Here is a 21160-nt window from a genome sequence, read left to right on the forward strand (position 1 = left end):
AGGAAAGGTCATGACATCAGTGTTTTGGGATGCTAAAGGCATTTTGTTTATTAATTATCTTGAAAGAGGTAAAACAATAACCGGAGAATATTATTCCGATCTTTTAACCAGACTAGACGAAAAAATTCGTGAGAAAAGATCCAGTTTGCAGAAGAAAAAAAATCATCTTTCATCAGAACAATGCACCTGCCCACAAAAGTGTTTTGACAATGGGAAAATTAAGGGATCTGCACTATGAATTGTTAGAACATCCACCCTATTCCCCAGATTTGGCTCCCTCTGACTTCTATCTCTTCCCAAAACAAACTCTTCCTAGCTGGTCAGCATTTTTCTTCAAATCAATTGCAGCTGCAGAGGGGTATTTTGCAGATCTTACTGAAAACCACTACAGGGACGGGATAATGGCGCTGGATCATTGCTGTAATAAATGTATTAGTCTTAAGGGAGATTATGTTGAAAAATAAAAATAATTTTGAAATTATAAATTCGTTTTTTCATTGTTAGGTCGAGAACTTTTCAGACAACCCTTGCATATTAATATGAAGAATATATTGCCACCTTGGAATATGACCCCTGGGTGGCAAATGTAGCTCATAGGATCACTTGGTTATTGAAGAACACACTAACAAGTAAAGATAAGGAAGTTAATATCCCTCTTTAAAAGGCCTTGATATGGGCACATTTGACTTACTATGCTCAGGTCTCTCATCTGAGTTTTTTGGCGGATGAGCTAGTGGTGAAAAACAAGGCATATGGTCAAAATGGCAAGTTTTTCTCTGGAATGCTCCCCTGAGATAACAGATTGCAGGTTGCAGATAACACATTGCAAAAGGCAGAAAATAGGAAATATGCTAGAAACATTTAAATTACTGAAAAGGTTTTATAGGATTGATGCAGAGGAAATATCTGAGCACTTTGCTAGAGAAGTAGAACAAGGGATCATCACTGGAAAGTAAGAATGTGTGCTTAGCAACAGTAAGAGGACTGGAATTGCTCAAAGGGTGATGAATTAGTGTAATTGTTTGCCAGATCTGTCATTTGTCAGTCATTGCATTGAAGGAGAGTTATAACAGATACTGAGGATAGTGTGGGTCTCCTGCAATGAGACTTCAGACTAAATGGAGGTATTTGTGCAATAATAATGATCACTTTTCCTGAGTGAATATTTCAAGAGACTTTTCATTCTGTACTTAAACCAATTCTTCTTAACATATCTCTATTATTACTCAAAACCAGGAACAAATTGATAAAGAGGTAATGCTATGGATCAGAATAATGAATGAATGTGTAGTTTTTTAATAATGTATAATATAGCCACTTTCCTATTTTGTTATGTAAGTTTGCATAACAAAACAGGAAAAAAAAAAACATTGCCTTATATAAAATGAATAAGAAGACATTATACCTCAGATGTACTTTTAAGGTTACTTGCTGATCAGCAGTGAACACTTTGGAAGTAAAACCAGCTTTACATTCAACTGTAAACAGAAAAAAAAACATCATTAATTCCATCAAAAAGTTTATAATCAAAGTGTGCGCGCGCACACACACACACACACACACACCTTGGAAAGAAATCAAATGACACCCTCATGGGCAAGGCACATCACATGCCATGTAACAAGTCACGTGTTTGTAGCCAGTATACATTGGAGCTATATGGTGCTCTCAAGTCAGTGCAACTGTGTCTGGGTGAAATGGCTGAAATAAGGGAATTGAGAGAGTATGAAAGAGTTTTATGATAGGATGCCATATTGCAGGCCTATCTCTTTGGTAAATTGCTGATAAATTGGGCCATTCCAAGTCAACAATCAGTGATACCATGCTGAGATGGAAGCAGGGAGCCAGCTGCAAGTGCTACCCACAGTGAATGACCCACCACACTCACTGAATGTGACCGTAGGGTGATAGGTAAAAGCTATCATTTGCTGGCTGACACATTTAACACAGAGTTCTGGGTATTATCAACTGGAACATGAATCTACAAAAAACACTCAGAACCAAGGCTCACAACATGGTTTCAAGGGTAGGAGCACAATATGCAAGTGCCACATTACCTGAACCAACATGCAGAGTTGTCTTTGGTGGTGGTGCAAAGAGCATGTATAGTGGGAAGTGGAAGTTTGGAAAGTTGTGTTATGGAGCAACGAATCATGCTACACCCTATACCGAACAGATGGACAGGTGTGGCGGATGCCCAATGGACATCTCTTACCAGAGTGTGTAACCCAAGTATGAAATTCGGAGTTAGCAGCGATTGTATGGTCCAGTTTTTCCTGGTTTGGCCTCACACCACTGTTTGTGGTACCACGAACATTGAACTCCAAGAGGTATCTGAACATTCTGGAAAATGCAACGCTTCCTACTTTGTAGCATTTCTAAGGAAATGGCCATCATCTCTTTCAGCAAGATAATGTAAAAGTCATTAGGTTACTGTTATAATTGCATGGTTTGTGGACATAAACGTCCCCACACACTTGACTGGCCTCCACAGAGCCCTGATCTCAATACTATTGAACATCTGTGAGATGAACTGGTCTGTCAGGTAAGGTCAGAAGAATTGGATAAGTACCAGATTGACATAATAGGGTCAGAAGAATGGTAGGCAATATCAAGTAGAGTGATGTTGGCAAATATCAGAATGGGGAATTGGACAAAGAGATTTATTTGTGCTTACCATAAAGAAGAACTGGAGGAATTTTGAGGTATTAGGGAAGGCAGCTGGCTCACTGAAAAAGAAAAGTTGGTCCTTGTTGGAGATCTAAACAGCAGAGTAGGAAATGATTACCAGACATACAGAAATGTTTTGGGAAAATTTGGAGAAAAGTATAAAGCTAATAATAATTGTAAATGCCTGCTGGATTTCTGTTCAGGACATGGAGTGGTTATTACTAACACCATGTTCCAACATAAAAATGTACACAAATTCACATGGAGAGAAGATGCAAGAATAAAAAAAAAAGTCTCATTGATTATATTATAGTTGATAGCGATGTTTTCCAACTGGTTCAGGACAAGATTATACAAAGGATTTGAAATAGGAAGTGATCACTCTTTAGTTTTGAGCAGGATAAAATTGAATTTCCTATTGAAAAAGAGTGTGTTTAAGAAAGTTTTAAAACAAATGAAGGTTGAGCAGCTTTCAGAAGTGAACTGTAGACTCAAATACACAAACATCACTGAAGAATAAATGAAAGAATTTGAAAACAAGACTGGAGATTAATGGTAAATCCTGAAGAAAATATTGATTGATTCAGCCAGAGAAGCATGTGGTGAGGTTGTCTATAAGGATAGAAAAATCAGAACTCCATGGTGGACTTAGGAAGTTAAAGAGGCAGTGAAGGAAAAGAAGAAAGCATATTGAAAGTTCAGCTTGTGCTCATAAAAAATACAGAGAAAAATGTAAGAAAGCAAAGCACTGGTAAAACTAGCTTTTTACTAGTAAGTAAAACTAACTAAACAAAAGTAATGGAAAGACATTGGTATCAATGCAGAAAATAAATATCAATAAGGTTGCAAAATATTCTGGAGCCTATTGACTTAAAAATGGAGGAAAAGGACTGTAAAAGGAATCAGAGATGATAAAGGTTTACATAAAAACTGATGATAAAGATATTCTAGATGTCTGAAGTAATTACTTTGAAAGTCTGCTAAATGAAACGCATAGTGTTAGCATGATGTTAGGAAACTCTCAAGAGGAATAAAGAAGGAATACATATCCACACTTGAAGAGAAGGTCATCGAAAACCTGAAATGCAGAAAGGCAGCTGGAGTAGATGAAGTTTGGCCAGAAATGCTCAAACATGGTATAAAGTAAATACTTTGCTAAATGAAACACACAGTGTCAGCATGATGGTAGGAAACTCTCAAGAAGAATGAAGAAGGAATACATATCCATACTTGAAGTAGAGAAAGTCATTGAAAACCTGAAATGTGGAAAGGCAGCTGGAGTAGAATGAAATTTGGCTAGGAATGCTCAAACATGGGGATATAAAAGTATTACAGTGGTTGTATTGCATAATTCAGAAAGCTCTCAAAAGTATCCATTTATAATATAAAAAGGAAAATAAAATTGAATGTGAGAATTACAGAGGTATTTTCTCTGTCATTGAAAACCTGAAATGTGGAAAGGCAGCTGGAGTAGAATAAAATTTGGCTAGAAATGCTCAAATGGGGATATAAAAGTATTCCAGTGGTTGTATTGCATAATTCAGAAAGCTCTCAAAAGTATCCATTTATAATATAAAAAGGAAAATAAAATTGAATGTGAGAATTACAGAGGTATTTTCTCTACTCAAGAAATGAAAAATTATGGAAGGGAAGCTTGGTAAAGAAGCAGCAGGATTCAGGCCAAATAAAGGTTGTCAGGATCAGATTTTAACTTTAAGACTATAGTTGAGAAATCTTGGGAATATAATAAGGATTTGCATTTAAGTTTTGTTGATTTAGAAAAGGCATATGAGTGCCAAGAGGAAAGTTCTTCAAAATGCTACAGTTATATGTTATAAATGGAACATTACATCAAGCAATACATATCCTCTAATTAAGATGTAAGTCAGCAGTTAGAATTGAAGGAGGAAGATGGTTTGAGGTAAAATCAGTTGTACGACAAGGGTGCACACTATCTCCACTGCTATTATCTATATGGATCACTTTATGAAGGAAAGTGGTATTAAATCTGATATCAAGATTGGCAATGTTAATCTTAGCTCTACTTTATGCAGATGATGTATGCAAGTCTGCAAGATTCCCTGACTAAATTGAATAACTGTTGTAATAAATTTGATATGAAAATCAGCAATAAAAAGACAAAAACGAAAATAGACAGAATAGTGAAAACATCAACTGTATGCTGAACTTATAGTACAAGTACACATTTCAGCCATTTAGGAACAATTTTTAGTGAGGTCAGTAAATTAAATATGGAAAACTTGGGTGAAGAAACTTTTTACAACTATCTGCAAATTTATCTGTTTTATTTCTGTAAGTTGTAAGACCTGACAGGAGAAGAAAATAAAATTTACAACTAAGTTTTCACACCACTAAAGAATTAGCCTTGTTTAGAGCAGCAGTGATTTTGTTATTATGTTGTTATGCAGCATCAGGCAGTAGAGTGCTTGTGCAAAATTTGTACTTCCAAATTGGAAGTTTGATATAGTTAGAGAGAGAGAGAGAGAGAGAGAGAGACGATAAAAGAACAGCTGCAAATTAGAACATAATGCATTCTGTAGTTGACAGTTTAGGAAAGAAATATAGGTTAATGGAAAGGACCTGGGAGGAAATATTGTGTAAACGAAAGGACATTTTACACCATATTTCTCCCTTAAACTTCCAAATGCATTCTGTTCTAATTAACAATTTTCCTTTTTTCATCACTCACTCTCTCTCTCTCTCACTCTCACACACACACAGTGTTTACTGCATTCCAACTTTGTGATTTTCAGCATGCTAGAAACACTTGGGATCTGTAAATCTGGGAATGTTTGAGTATTGGACTATTAACTGTTATAATGATACAAAAGACGTATCTGACCGCCACAAAACAGATCAACCATGCTATGTTAGGAAGCAACAGCTTGTGAGGTCTGTGAAGGCACACCTCTGCCATAATCCTGTGAGAATGCAGAAAGCGATGTTGCAAGAGATCAACATTTTGCAGAGAGCAATGTTATGTGTACTAATTGATGATGATGACCTGGGAGGGTGAGAGCCTATTGTCATTTTGCTGGACACTTCCTAACCCCACAACTTGTGTGGCAGAGGGTGATGAAATCAAAAGGCACCTCTCTGGCAGTATGCAAACAACAGACACAGAGATATCCTCTTCACAGACAAGAAAATTTTCACCAATGAAGAGTCATTTAACTGACAAAATGACTGGATATATATCCTGGATGGTTGCACACCACGTGCCATAGCACTCAGGATTCAAAGATATCATCACCCTATGTCAGCAATGATTTGGAGACTAGGATGCAACAAGTGATGAGGGGGAGGGGGGGGGGGTTGTATCCAGTTGCATTTCTGCAAGAAAGGGGTCAAAACCTCTGCCAAAGTGTATCAAGACACGATGCTGGAACCTGTGGTGTTGCTCCTGAACAATACCTTGTTTCACAGTAGGCAGTGGACCTACCAACAAGACTCAGCACCTGCACGAAGCAAGGACCAGACAAAAGTGGTTGAAGGCAAATGTGCCCAACCACACATAACCATCTGATTAGCTGCCTGGAAGTCCCAATCTGAATCTGATGGACTTCAAATTATGGTCAGAGCTTGAGAGTAGCCTGCAGGAAATGATATCCCAGCATCGCCAGCCTGAAGGTAGATTTGGAGTGAGCAGTGGCAGCATTTCTATTAGATGTTATGCATGTCACAATCAATATGTGGCCTCACAGACTTCAGGCATGTGTGAAGGCAAAACAAGGACATTTCAAACAATGAGGGCTGCTATATACATGTAGTCTGTATGAGCTGAAAGCTGTAAATGATTAACAGATAAAGGTTTATGCGCTGTTCATGTTGTAACAGTATTTATGGCTAGACTAGATATTTCATGATGCACTTTTATCTGTACTAATCCATCTAAACCTTAGCCATCCAATGGTTCTTTCTTCCTGGTGCCAAATCCTTGTTTTGTTAGCCTTATCTCATGCATCATGTATAAGTGATCATAAGACCTTAAGATTAGCTGCTTGCAAATAATGAATGCTAACAATCTCAAGTTCTTTTTCAAAACAATCATTTTTAATATGAATCAGTAACTGATACCGTCTGTTCACTTGACTCATCTTTTGTAGAAGAGTCAAGCGTACCACAGACCTTAGAAAGAGGATGGGGTAAGGAATAAATGTTTCCATGCTGATAATTATTTCAGCAATTTAGCACACAGATCAGGCTTAGATGGCTGAAAATGTTAATCTGACCAAGGAAATTAGGTATAAAAGTTGTGAAGATCATCCCACTTGGCTTTTTTGTAATGCCATACAATGTGTGGATGTAAGATGCCCAGACAACAGACCAGATTGTTGTCTGGGCTTCCTAGAGGACAGACAACTTACTACAACAAACTACTTAAAAGTCCCAACCAAAGCCCCATGAATAGAATGCTATGCTAAAAGAAATTCACTGCAGTAAACTATCCATTATAATCAACTGCAGTCACTAGATCTGTTATAGTGAGAGTCAACTGTATTTGTTTTAAAGTAAAAATATTATCCTGATGACCTCTATTTGATCTAAACCCAACTTATTTTTCCCTAAGTTTCTTTTCCACAGATTTTCTTAGCCTCCTCTCTAGTATTCTTGAATACTAAGAAATTACTTTGATTTTGTCACACCATTTTTCAACATTTCTGGTCTAATATCAATTCTGGTATAATAATTCTGGAAAGGCCACATTTTATATCATTCTGGTATAAAATGTGGCCTTTCCACATTTCTGATGGCTTTTTCTATCTCTTTCCTCCATTTCTCAATTTTTTGTTCAATAGCTTGAAGATTTTGCCGTTTTAATGATATTTTCAGCCTTCTTATCAAAGTATTCCTATGAATTTTTTAGCTATGTTTATATACAGCTTAGCTGTCTAAAATTTTTCTGTTTCCTCTAAGAACATCTTCTGACTTATTTGCTAGGAGGTTTCAACATGTTTCTTCTTCTCCAGGAGTCTCTTTAACTTGCTAAGTTTATCACAAAGTTTTGATTTTTTTTTATCCTTGTAAACAACTTTAACACATCCCTATATGGCTGAATCAATCAATGTTTTCTTCGATTTGTCAGGGAGCCTCAGGTTTTGTTCTTGTTTTCAAACACTGATCTTTCTCCCCTCCAATAATATTTGTATATTTGAGTCATTCACCTCTGTAAGCTGCTCAAATCCATGTTCCTTTTTAACTTTCAAACATAGTTTTCTTTTCAATATAATATTCACTTTTATCCTGATCAAAACTAAATGGTGATCGATTCCTATTTCAAACATTCTTGATCTCCAAGAATTTATGCTTTGCCTAAGATTCATAAGCAGAATGTACCACTTCAGCCAATAGTTAAAGGTATCGAGAGCCCCAATTATCATTACTTTATCAACAACGGACCTGCATGAAGTCGAGGCACTCATCACAGCTAGAGTGTCATCTAGTCAAGAAACTGGCATCAACACTCAAAGAATTGGTAAGGCAAAATTGGTTGATAAGTCAGTTTTGATGTCTCTGTCATTTTCACAAATGTTGCAATTAATGACAATTCTTTTACAGGACAAATTTCAACCCACTGCACAGCTCTCGTTACCCATGTACTACACTCTGGTTATTTTGTGTGGCAAATTACATTTTATCTACAAAAGGATGTACAGCCATGGGGGTCACTGTTACCTCCCCCCCATTGCTAGCCTGTATACGGACGTTTTTGCACAATGTGCTCTAAAATCCTTTACTTTAAAACTTGAAGTCTGGCTTACGTACGTTGATGATGTTTTAGTAATCTGTCCTGCCATATTCCAATCACCTAAACAAATAACACATTAGCATACAATTCACAACTGAAATTGGAAGTCAGAACACACTTCCATTTTTAGATACACTTGTCACATCTTTCCTTCACTGTCTACTACACATAATGGCCAATATATATACACAAAACTCTTACCACCACCCAACACAAAAACTAGGTGTCATTAACATACTAAAAAACAGATTTACTCTAATGAGCAAGTACTGAAGCACAAATTAAAAGTTATCAGCAATACCTTCTTAAAAAATGGCTGCAGCAAAAATACTTTTTTGCTGTAGCCATTTTTTAATAAAATTCTATGCAAGACTGCACCTGATAATAAAAATAAACTAGATTACAATAAAATTGTAGCGATTTGATACATTAAAGGAATATTAGATAAAATAAACAGACCACTATGAAAATAGAACCTTAATGCCACCATTAACCTCCTGCAAAATTAAAGAACTAATTAAATTCCTCCAAGGATCCATTTCCTCCCATCAAATATGTCCACCAAATAGTTCAATTTCATCACAAATAATTGGTCTCTAGACTTATCTGCTTCTTCATAATTTCTTCTTCCAAGAAGACTGCTATTTTGTCTCTTAATTCGTAAACATTTTCAGTGTTACTATTTTACTGCAAGACAAAATGGTTAATCTTGTCCTGCAGTAAAATAGTAATGCTGAATATTCTGCTCCAGCCATGTCATTGCAAAGTTCAGAAAACAGTCTTGATTTTAAGGGTCTCATTTTTATATAATTCAACCACGGTTATAGCTGCTATTACAGCATGAAGATATTACTGTCAGCAATGGCATAGTCAATGAGGCTTTTCTTAGTTCTTGCATCTTCTCTCCAAGTGAACTTATGCACATCTTTGTGTTAGAACGTGGTGTTAGAAGTGACTAGTCCATATCCTGAGCCAAAATCCAGCAGATACTTCTACTCAAACACTGTTTCTCCAAAAAATAAAAATAAATAAATTTTAAAAAAATAATGAAGCTTCTTGGCCTTCTTGACTTCATGCAGCTCTCTTATCAAGAGAATTAGATGGCTCGAGTATTCCCATTGATCTCATTACAATACATGGTCTGTTGTGATCCACACAATCAAAAGCTTTCTTATAATCAATAAAACAGATGAGTACTTCCTTCTGAAATTCTTTTCTTTTCATAATCCATCTCACTATCTGGTCTCTAGTTTCTCTATCTTTCGAAAAGCATGTCTCTATTCACATATGGCTCAGCCATTGTTTAATCACTTTCAGCATAACTTTACTTGCATTGAAATTAAAGTGATGGTTATATAATTCCCACAATCTCTAGGATTTTATTTTTTAGGAAATGGGATGAATACTGATGCTTTCCGATCTTTAGGCCAGTATATTTTCTCCCAAACCTGCTGACAAATTTTAGTTCACATATTCACTACTTCATCCCCAGCTGTTCTCAATAATTTCACTGACACTATCAGCTCCAGGAGCTTTTCCTTTTGGCAGCTATTCCACTGCTGATATTGTTCCATTTTTTCATTATCATGGGTTCCTCAACAAATTCACTCCTTTTAAATTCTCTTTCAATATTAACATCTTTCTTCTACAAATCTTTTACATGCTCTTTCAATCTTATTTTCACTGCTTCTTCTTCCATCAAACTTCTCAAGTTACTTTTTACAATGTGTAATAAAACCATTCATATGAATTTGTTCTCTGACGATGTTATAAATAGGATACAACCTTGATGTAGGTTTTTTTTTTTTCCCCCACTAGAGGTCAAGCCAGTAGAATAACAGTGTTCAAATCATTGCCACATTGGCAATAATTTGAACACAGTGGGCATCACATGTCCATTTAGGTTGGGAGTGCTGTCATGTGGCTTATGCAACCTGAGCTACAAAATTCACGTGAATTTGACCGCATGATTGCATTTTTATCAATCTATGAAAGTTTTAAGAGTGCACAGCCCATCAGCAGTCATCTTAATTGGTCCACTGCAATTAATTGTAGGATATCTTTGAATCCTTTGATTTATCAATTAATATCATTTTAAATATGGAAAGCATAAAGATCAAATGTACAACAGCTATGTTTCACGCAGTCATTTATGTGAGAAGCACAATGGATTTACGCTTAATGCTGAGATTAGATTATCATTGGCAAATTCTAGAGTGAGACACAAATAATCTGAATTTTGACATGATTTTAAATACAGCCATATAATATGCGAAAAGTAATCACTTGGGAAATTATTATTTTTCCAGACTGAACAAAAGAAAGGCTGAAATAACTTGTTTTACTTACTTATTTATACACAAGTTCCAATCTCCTTCGACTATAATCAATCACACAATCTGTGAAAACTCTGGCAGAAAACAGGGCATTGAGTAGATTATCAACACTGTTTCTGATTGTAAATATGGGCAAAAAAGTTTTAAATTATTTATAGAAAATTACTTGTCTATAGGTGTTAGAGCTGGGTTCTTTACTTTTAGAGTAGTGAATGAGTGGAATGCGCTCCCTGAGTCTGTGGTGGATGCTGTGACAGTGAATGAGTTTAAGGCGAGGTATGATAGATACTGTATGAATGTCGAATAGTTGTGATGAAAATGATTTGGGGCCTCCCTCGATGAGTCTAATGACTCCCTGGAGTTGCCCGTAATAATAATAATAATAATAATAATATTAGTGTCCTAAACAAGTCAGTTCAAACTTACACACACAAAATTCAGAAAACAAAAACAGCAACTAATGACAAATGACAATGTTAAACTAGATTGGTTGACACAATAAGCAATCACAGCCACTGATTTCTAGGTACTATTGTCCCAGCGCTCACCCTGCCTCCCGTTCTAAGCAATTTAAAACCACTGGAACGCTAAGAATTTGACCTACTGCGCCATCTTTATGTCTATTCAAACGGATCAAAGGTGTAGGTATTTGTGACTGCACACTTGGGCTATTGATGTGAATGTGATGCAATGTTTACGTGTCGAAAAGTGTCCCCTTCATGAAGCATTAGCATATTCTGTTTAATTTCAGGAATCATGTAAAGTCAGGAAACAATTAGGGAAATCTTTAATGGGAAAAATGCAAAAATAAAATATCAGTAATACTGCTATTCCATGAATGTGCACTGCACACCTAGCACACCCTGAATATTCACCACTGATGCATATACTATAGATGATGACATTAATATAATGATCAAAACACTGGGAAATTAAAGTAATTATTCTTAACATGGTCTCCATAATTTATCAATATGAATGCTGATCACTATATAACATTAAAGGAAAGGCAGTATTATGAATGTACTATTTTACACTATGATACCAAATTTCCAGCTTGGTTGGCAGAATAGATAACACTTCTGCACTCCAACCAACAGGCTATAGGCTTGAATTCTAATGTGAAGTGATGTTTATGGATGTCTTTAGGTCGGAGATGATATTTCATTCATTTTTCCTGGTATGAAATCGCCAGCTTGCTTATTGAAGATCTGAAGTGTATTAGAAATAAAAAAAGTTGGAAGTTTATTTTGAACTTGGTTAGACTATAATAAATTTAGTTTAATCCTTTATCCAAGTGTAAGCAAACAAAGTTTGCACCTGAAAATATCTTCAGGACTGAGGTAAGGTGGTACAACACTTAGGCAACTCGCAGCAAAGGTGGACCAAGCTCTCATCACTCCTTCTCAGTATCTCTCATCATGCAAAGCATATCTCCTTGCGGACATGTATAATGTAATGCATTAAGGTAAGAGTCACTACCCAGATTGGTTTAAACCTTTGAGGTCTCATCAGTGAGAGGCAGACCCAGAAGTGGTGATACCAAGGCAGAAGCAATAGGAGAGGTCATATTTACCTATACAAGTTGCCAACTTGTAAATATGACCTCTCCTATTGCTTCTGCCTTGGTATCACCACTTCTGGGTCTGCCTCCCACTGACGAGACCTCAATAACAGTTGAAACCGGTCTGGGTAGTGGCCCTTACCTTAATGCATTGCATTATACATGTCTGCAAGGAGATGTGCTTTGCATTATGGGAGATACTGAGAAGAAGTGATGAGAGCTTGGTCCACCTTTGCTGCGAGTTGCACCACCGTATCTCAGTCCTGAAGATATTTTCAGGCACAAACTTTGTTTGCTTACACTTGGATAAATGATTAAACTAAATTTATTATAAAAAAAAAAGTACCACTGAATTTCCATAACAACAGAATAACTATGCTATGTTTGATTGATATGTAATTCACAATGTTGTCACAATATGTTGCAATATATTAACTTCTAATTACTAAATTCAGTGGATAACCATTTACTGGTTGAAAACAATGAATTTATTTTGCAAGTTGGAATATTCAGACACTTAAGGATAACCACACTACTGACTGACCTGAATTTTGATAGACTGTTTTTGTTATTTGTGAAATGAAGGGTCATCACATCATAGTTGTTCATTTGAAAACTTGCTGCACTTGGGTTAGACAGTTAAGATAAGGCACAGAGGAGGATATACCTTCTTTCAGAAAGGGAGGGCAGAAGAGAAAAAAAACTAGGATTAATGGGATGGTGGTTTAGCATTTAAAAATGAATGCCTACTATAAATGAAGTACCAGTACGCATCTCATGACATTATGTTTAAAGATAATAAAGAATCGACTGACTGCAGTTACCAGTGACTGTGTTCCACTCTTGGATGTCAATGATGACTCGAAGAAGATAATTATACCATATTGGATACTATCTTGTGTAACATCCAAAGACAAGACAAAGGGACAAGGAAACTATAGGGAAGAAGGTGTTGGAAAATCAAATTAAAACAAAACTCTCCTATTAATAGTATGCCAAATGATCTTATTATCACCAATCCATGAATTAAACAAGGAAGAGAATTATAGTTCACTGAAATATTTATCATACCTCACTCTGAACACATTTGATAAACGTGCAATTATAGCATCTAATGGCAGCCAATTTTATATGCATATCATGGAAAATAATTGAGCTTTGCAAACTTCCTAGCTGCACTCTCAGTTAGTTTCCAGGGATGACCCAGAGTTCTGCCCACATCAGTCATAAGCTGCAATATCTCTGTTTATATATGTATATGGTAAGTATCCCTTATTGACTTGAATGTTTCTATCATATTTCCTCTTAATCTATTCTTCAAATTTTGAAGGCTGCATTCATTTAATCTGTCCTCATATGTGCAATTTCACAGGCCAGTTATCATCTTTGTCATTTGCCTCTGGATTCTTATCCCCAGAATTTAGATAACTATATCTCCACTCAGTTCTTGATGTGGTCTTATTACGGTCCTGTAAAATGAGAGAATAATTTCCTTTTATTTAAAAGTTTGTGTTCTCTTCAAAAGTGCAGTTATTTGATGATTTAATCTCCTTAGTAATATGGCCCAACTTTAACTTATTATCCATTATAAACTCCAAAGGCTCTAGCTCTTCACTGAAATCAGCTAGCACAGATTCTGAATCAGACAAATGGTCATCCCAACTTAGCATCATTTCTTAACTCATCCCAACTTAGCAAATAACTGGATATTTCCCTCTATTCCATTCCAATTCATTGATATACAAGTTAAATAAGAATGGTCTCCTTGGGTGCAAAAGCCTGTGTACATTAATTACTGTCCCCCCCCCCCTCCTCTTAGACATAATGCCTAAGAGAAGAGATTTTAGAAAAAAAAAGGAAGTAATTTTGGAGTTTGTATAAAAAAATCTCATATGTGAAATACTGTCATAACATTGGCAAGGTCCAAAAATAACATGGTATATTTATAACATTATCTAACTATGATATTATAGAACATCAACAGAATGCTAAAACAAGACCTACACTTTAAAAAAAAAACCATGATATCCTCTACAAAGGATTCCAAGCACTGTCTACCAACTTATGGATGTAATTCCTAACTTTCAGGATGCAGAACAGAGAGAGAAATTAAACAAGGTAGAAAGGAAATGGTACACAGCATCCAAGATATAATTATTTAAAACATTCGAGATCCTCTCCTGATGGAAAGGACCCGAGGTTTCACAGTGCCAGATCTGGTGATAAAAGATTTGACTATCATCTACTTTGCCTCTGGGAGAGTGAATATGCAGTCTTAAGCAAAGGCAGCTAAGCATATTGAATGCCCATTTAAAAAAGAATTTATGTGGAACTATATAGAAACTGATCATGAAAAATTTTGGAATAGAAGTGTCGTGACATCAGAAGCTGCAAGAGTAGGATGTTAGCAGTGCATGAGAAAGGTCAAGGGATATTTGAGGGAAGTAATATCAGGTTACCTAAACAGAGTTAGAAGGGATAATCATCTGGGAGTAAAATGGATAAGTGAGACATTGAACAGGAATGAAAAAAAATGTTGTGGATAGAATATAAGAAAAAATGTAATTAGCAGGCTCAGCAACAGTAGCAGGCAAGAAGGATGACCACCACAGTAACAAAGGAAAAAGTTTATCAGAAGATAGGAGGAAGAGAGGTGATATGTTAGAGACGTTTAAGCTAGTGAGAAGATTTTATCAGATTAATCCAGAGGAGATTATAAAAAGAGTAGAAATTGAGAGGAGAAGAACCAGAGGTCATCCCTTTAAGTTATGTAAAGATGTGGTGAAGAGGGGTGTGAGGAGTAGATTTTTTACATGGAGAATTGTCAGTGAATGGAAATGATTTTAAGCTTCGATACAATAAATATGCTGTCAGCTGAATGAACTTCCCATAATGAGTCTGCTGCCTCCATGGAGGGGTGAAATAATAATAACAATAATAGAGACTAAAAATAAAGAATCAAACTGATTACATACTAAATTACATAAAGAAACTGATTACATCTCTGGGAATTTTCCCAGAAATAAAACCTGATTACATATAATATTTTGCTTACCAAAAGGTATTACACAGGCCATCTGAACAGTAAAAATCAACACATTATCCCTTGATAGTGCTACTTGCCATCGTTTTTCACTTTCTGCAATATCTTCTTCAGTTATATTACAAAGTGGAAAGGGAAGAATTCCCTAATAGATTAAATCAAATTAAATATTAATGATACATGCCATGAAATAGATATTTCATTTTTGTTATGATTGAAAACTCATAACTTAATGATAGAAAAAATACATGTTAATATCTCATAATGCAGGCCTGGTTGGCTGAGTGGTTAGTTCGGCTTTCCAGCCAAAAAGCTGCAGGTTCAAATCCCACCATGGACATGGATGTTTGCTAGTGTCTGTGAAAATACTAGTGGTTGTGTTCAGCAGTAGATGGTGTTGGTGTAGATGATGAAGGTAGTTGCAGTTAGTGGAGTGGAGACTGAGCTGTAGAGTAGGTGCCCTCCCTGGAGGTGTTACATAATGATAATAAAATAATCATAATCAGCATTTCAGAGAAAAAATGGTCATAAGTCCAAGTGTGTTCTGTCTACAGCAAAAAAAAAAAAGCTGTTCTTAGTCAAGGTCTCAACTATACAGTCTGCCTAAACTGATAAGGAAAATTAACTTAACAGAAGCTAAGTCAGTTTTATCTTAACTCCACAAGAGGCCTTATTCATTCGGCTAAACCTTTCCTTTATCTGCCAGTGATTCTACTGGCAGATAGAGGAAACATTACAATTATTCCTGACTCAGGAGAATATGACAACAAAATCAGGCTTCTCAACAGGGACACATGCTCTCATTAGAGAGCTTCAATATCGCATCAACAACCTTTTAAAAACAACATATGAATCAACACAGATACCAGGCAAGCGCTCTATCTGATGATGTGAGAGAAAATGAGAGAGAAATTTCGTGTTTGCATTTCGGAAGACATACTATGTATTGTAACAGTTCTTTAATTGCAACTAAATGTTTGTAGAGGGTGGGTGGGAACAATGTGTTTGTTTTAGGATATATTAGAAAACAACAATGAAGGAGAATGCTATATTTGATTGGTATATTTGAATTACTCAAAGGAGTAAATATGTGAATCATCATTAATAAATCATGTGAAAGGCTGCAGAAATGTAAAGAAAAGAACAAGCATGAGTAGAAATACTTTCATTACTGGTAAATGAATTATTAATAATAACATTTGTGATATATGTGTGTCCTATAAGATGCTGCTGGAGCAAATAGTATGTTATCCTATAATTCTGGATATGCAGAAGTGAAATACAGCAAAAAAAAAAAGCTGTTCTTAGTCAAGGTCTCAACTATACAGTCTGCTTTCAGACTGTATAGTTGAGACCTCTATCTGCCAGTGATTCTACTGGCAGATAGAGGAAACATTACAATTATTCCTGACTCAGGAGACTATGACAACAAAATCAGGCTTCTCAACAGGGACACATGCTCTCATTAGAGAGCTTCAATATTGCATCAACAACCTTTTAAAAACAACATATGAATCAACACAGATACCAGGCAAGCGCTCTATCTGATGATGTGAGAGAAAATGAGAGAGAAATTTCGTGTTTGTATTTCGGCAGACATACTATGTATTGTAACAGTTCTTTAATTGCAACTAAATGTTTGTAGAGGGTGGGTGGGAACAATGTGTTTGTTTTAGGATATATTAGAAAACAACAATGAAGGAGAATGCTATATTTGATTGGTATATTTGAATTACTCAAAGGAGTAAATATGTGAATCATCATTAATAAATCATGTGAAAGGCTGCAGAAATGTAAAGAAAAGAACAAGCGTGAGTAGAAATACTTTCATTACTGGTAAATGAATTATTAATAATAACATTTGTGATATATGTGTGTCCTATAAGATGCTGCTGGAGCAAATAGTACGTTATCCTATAATTCTGGATATGCAGAAATGAATTTATGATGGCATAAAAAACTTATGAGAGGGAAAGAGATCTGTTTGCAAAGAATAACCAAAGTAACCAATAATAAGCAGTCACTGTATACATTTGGTAGCTTAGTAAACAACTATAGGGAGGGACTAATCCAATGAACTGATAATGAGGATTAGGTGATTCATTTAGGTGTGGCAGGAATACATGAGAGTTGATGGAGCAGCAAATCATCTTGTAAAATTTGTCATGCTTGTTGTTATTGTTTTATGTATTGCTTCATTTTCTAAGAATTTTATTTTGTTTACATTTACACAGTAACAGGATACATAATATCCGATGATTATCAGAATTATCCACACTTTCGCGAATTCTACATCCATTATTATTATTATTACTATTATTTTATTTTTATCAATGGCTCTTCTGTCTTATCAATAATAGATATCTCACATATGCTGGTATTTTGCTGTGATCAACCACTTCTTATAATATATAGAAGTATTCATTTTTATTCAAGAATAGATAATTTTTTACTATGTCTGTTGTTTCTGGAGATTGGAATAAAAATTATTATTATTATTACGTCACACCTCCAGGGAGTCCAAAGACTCAGTGAGGGAGGGCACCTACTCTACAACTCTACCACACCACCAACCGCAACTACCTTCATCATCTACATCAACGCCATTTACCGCCGACCACCATTAGTATTTTCACAGACAATCACAAACATTCATGCCCACGGCGGGATTCGAACCGGCAGCCTTTTGACTAGAGAACGGATAGGCTGACCACTCGGCCAACCAGGCCTGCTGTTCTTATAACGTTCCTAAGTTGTTTCTATACTGTGAAAAACATTCCAGTCTCAACAGATGCTATACCACAGAAGCACGAAAATAGCTTTGTTTATCAGTAAATACAGTACAGAGATATTTACATTTGTCCTAATATCCTTCCTCTTTCAAATTTTCAGTTCCAGAACATACATATAACAGGTGTTTATAATGCAGTCATTGGATAAAGAAAGCACACAATTTATGTAAAGAAAAAAAAAATCAATATGAAAGTATATAACTTGAAATCAGTTTGAATTACATTTGAGATATTCAATCATTCAGACTCTTCAGAAATTCTAATTTTACAAATAAAATTCTACCAAAAAAATTGCAGCTAACATGCCATAACCTTTGTGAAAATGCAACCACTCGATGCAGCATGCATATGCTGAAGTGGTTCCCACCAACAGGTTACACGTGTACAGACAATGCAGAGTGTGAATGTGTTAAAAACTCTGAGCACTTTGTTTCCAGAATCAGCAACACTGTACCCGAGAATCAGGACATTTCAGGCAGGCTTGATACACTCAATCTAATTACTAATTAGAAATGAAGAACTCTTATTACTATCAGAAACATCTCCAAGAAAAGCATGGCACTCATTAAACACTATCTCCTTTAGACACTTCAAGTACAATGATTCCATCAAACAGAACTCAGGTTTACTCAGGGGCAGTCAGCTTTCTCCAGTTTTAGCAAATTTTTATGGAAACATTTGAAAGTGAGGTCCTAGGAAGAATACCATCCTAAACCTAATATATGGAAAGGGTATGTTGATTATGATTTATATGGGCACTCCATGGAGCCAAAAGACTCCTTGAGGGAGACTCAAACTATCCATTAACACAATACCCATCATACATCTCCTTAAACTTATTCACTGTTGGGGCACTCACAACCACCTCTGCCAATCCATTCCACTCATTCACCATTCTTCAAATAAAGAACCTAGTCCACACACCCTTATTAACCACACTTTTAATCCACTTTCAAGTGTGATCCCATGTTTTCCTCCTACTCTCCATGTATTGAAAAAAAAAATAGTGTTTCAATCTTATAGATTCTCTTTGGTAACTAATAAGTTTCTATCATATCCCCTCTCCATCTGTCAGCTAAACTCTGCAGCCCACACACCTTCAATATATCCTCAGAGTATATTCCACAGATCTGTCAGCTTGGTCATTTTGTAATAGAGGCTCTTTTTGCCTATTGTAATTATTGTTATTTACTATCTTTAATCTTTATGCTTTATTCTGCTTTAATCTTTGTAATGTATTATTTTTTTTTTCTATCCTATCTAACTTCTTACTCTATTTTGTGTCTCCTTAGTGATTTACTCTTTCATACAAAATTTATCCACCTTTCTTACTAGATGCCTAAGAGTACTGGAAAATTTGTTTGTTCAGACTGTGCCACCAGTATTCCTTTCTAGGCATAAGACTCAGTAGTAGGGCCAGTAGATCTATCTCTCACTCTCTAGCATAAATTCCTTCAATAAAAATAGCATAAACAGTCGTGGTTCACATGCACTTAAATTATGCTTCTAATGCCTTATTTGTTTCCTGCTCTCAGGTCCGAGTTTATTTAGGAACAGTTCATTGTAAATCAAAAGATCAGGCGGCACTCTGTTGACATATAATTAAAACACATTTATTTACACTAATATCAGAGTTCAATTAAATGATAGGGAGGTTACTCTCTCTACCTACCCGTCAAAACTCAGGTTTAAAACTTCCCTTTTTAATTCTAAACGAACTACACAGCATACATATTCATTTACTTCTCTGCTTATAAAGAAAACAATTCTAATATATTCATAGAGAAATTAACTTGTTATGCTAAGTTATCTCACAATTGTATTCCAATTACTAACAAATCAAGAGGCTTTCTTATAGACACTGCTTATTCCTAGTACCTCATATCTTATCAGTCCATCTAAATTATTTCTCCTAGATTACATAAAAGAAACATAGAACAAAAATTGGAATAAACTCACATAGGCTCTGTCATCTGGGTCACACACTCATTCAAGGTTCTGCTCTAGAGTTCTCAATCTTTTCTTCTGTCTCAGGCCTTAGATTTTTTTCTACAGTGTCTTGCTTCACCTGGGTCTCATCAAGGATTGTTAGCGGGGTTTTGGAATGCAGATCTCCGGCACTCGTGGGCTCGGACGAGGGGAGCTTATGTAGTCTCATTCAGATGGCAATGCATTTTCTCTGGGTGCTGAAGTCCAGTCCGTTCCTCGGTTATTAGCTTCCAGTAATCTCCACAGCAACATCCAAGATCTAGACAGGTGGACCGGTGTCCATTTCTTCTCTGCCTTCCTCCGACTTCTGCCATGTCCTCCTCTATTCTCGACTGCCGATGTTCATGTTTTCCTCAACGCTTTTTTATTTCTCCATCTCCGGAACCTTTCACGAAGGGTTGAGACCCCCCCCCCGAAGAATTTGGCGCGACTCCTTGATCTGATATTAAAGCCGACTGTTTCTTTGCTATCTCAAGTGCACTTCAAAATCCGATTTGTTGGACAGCGGAACATTGTCTGATCCGCGCCGACCCTTTTAAGAATGACCTTGAAGGTTGGCATACACAGAATTTTAAACAAAGGTTTCCAAAGCACTCAGTTAAAACAATAACATGCAGTTTCCAGTGACACAGCATTTTCTCTTGTTGTTACTAATTTTAGACATTCTTTGTTTACTACATTTCAACAGGTTAATTTCTCATCAGAATATATACATTCTTTATACAAAGTTTATTTTTACATCACAAACTTTTGATATGTGACCTTTGTAAAAATCAATGTAAAGCGCCTATAAAATTCTAAGTTACATCGAATTTTATAATTTGTCTCTGAATCCTTTCCACCACCACCTCCCAGTTTTCCAGTATATTATGTTTGTAAATTGCATGTGTACTTCTGGCTGGTCTGCCTGTTTTGTAAAATAAAAAAACAGAATTTACAGGAGGGAAAAAAAACCTTCCACCTGATGGGTGATAAAGATTCTTTGCATCCTAGAGT

The 21160-nt window shown here is 35.9% G+C and overlaps 1 protein-coding gene across 1 annotated transcript in view; it reads right to left on the reverse strand.

Moving 5' to 3' along the window:
* The window catches only part of gry (trafficking protein particle complex subunit 11 gry), a 550052-nt gene that overhangs the window by 209430 nt on the left and 319462 nt on the right, over nucleotides 1-21160 (reverse strand). The window contains exons 18-19 of the mRNA XM_090404214.1: nucleotides 15396-15528; nucleotides 1406-1478 (exon numbers count right to left, since the gene is read on the reverse strand). Coding sequence (XP_090260340.1) covers nucleotides 1406-1478; nucleotides 15396-15528 — 206 coding nt within the window. The remainder of the gene's footprint in view (nucleotides 1-1405; nucleotides 1479-15395; nucleotides 15529-21160) is intronic.

This window comes from Typopeltis vanoorti, chromosome 2 (assembly GCF_054136105.1).
Source record: "Typopeltis vanoorti isolate ZY-2024b chromosome 2, IOZ_Tvanoo_1.0, whole genome shotgun sequence".
In the NCBI taxonomy this organism is placed as follows: Eukaryota; Metazoa; Arthropoda; class Arachnida; order Uropygi; family Thelyphonidae; genus Typopeltis; species Typopeltis vanoorti.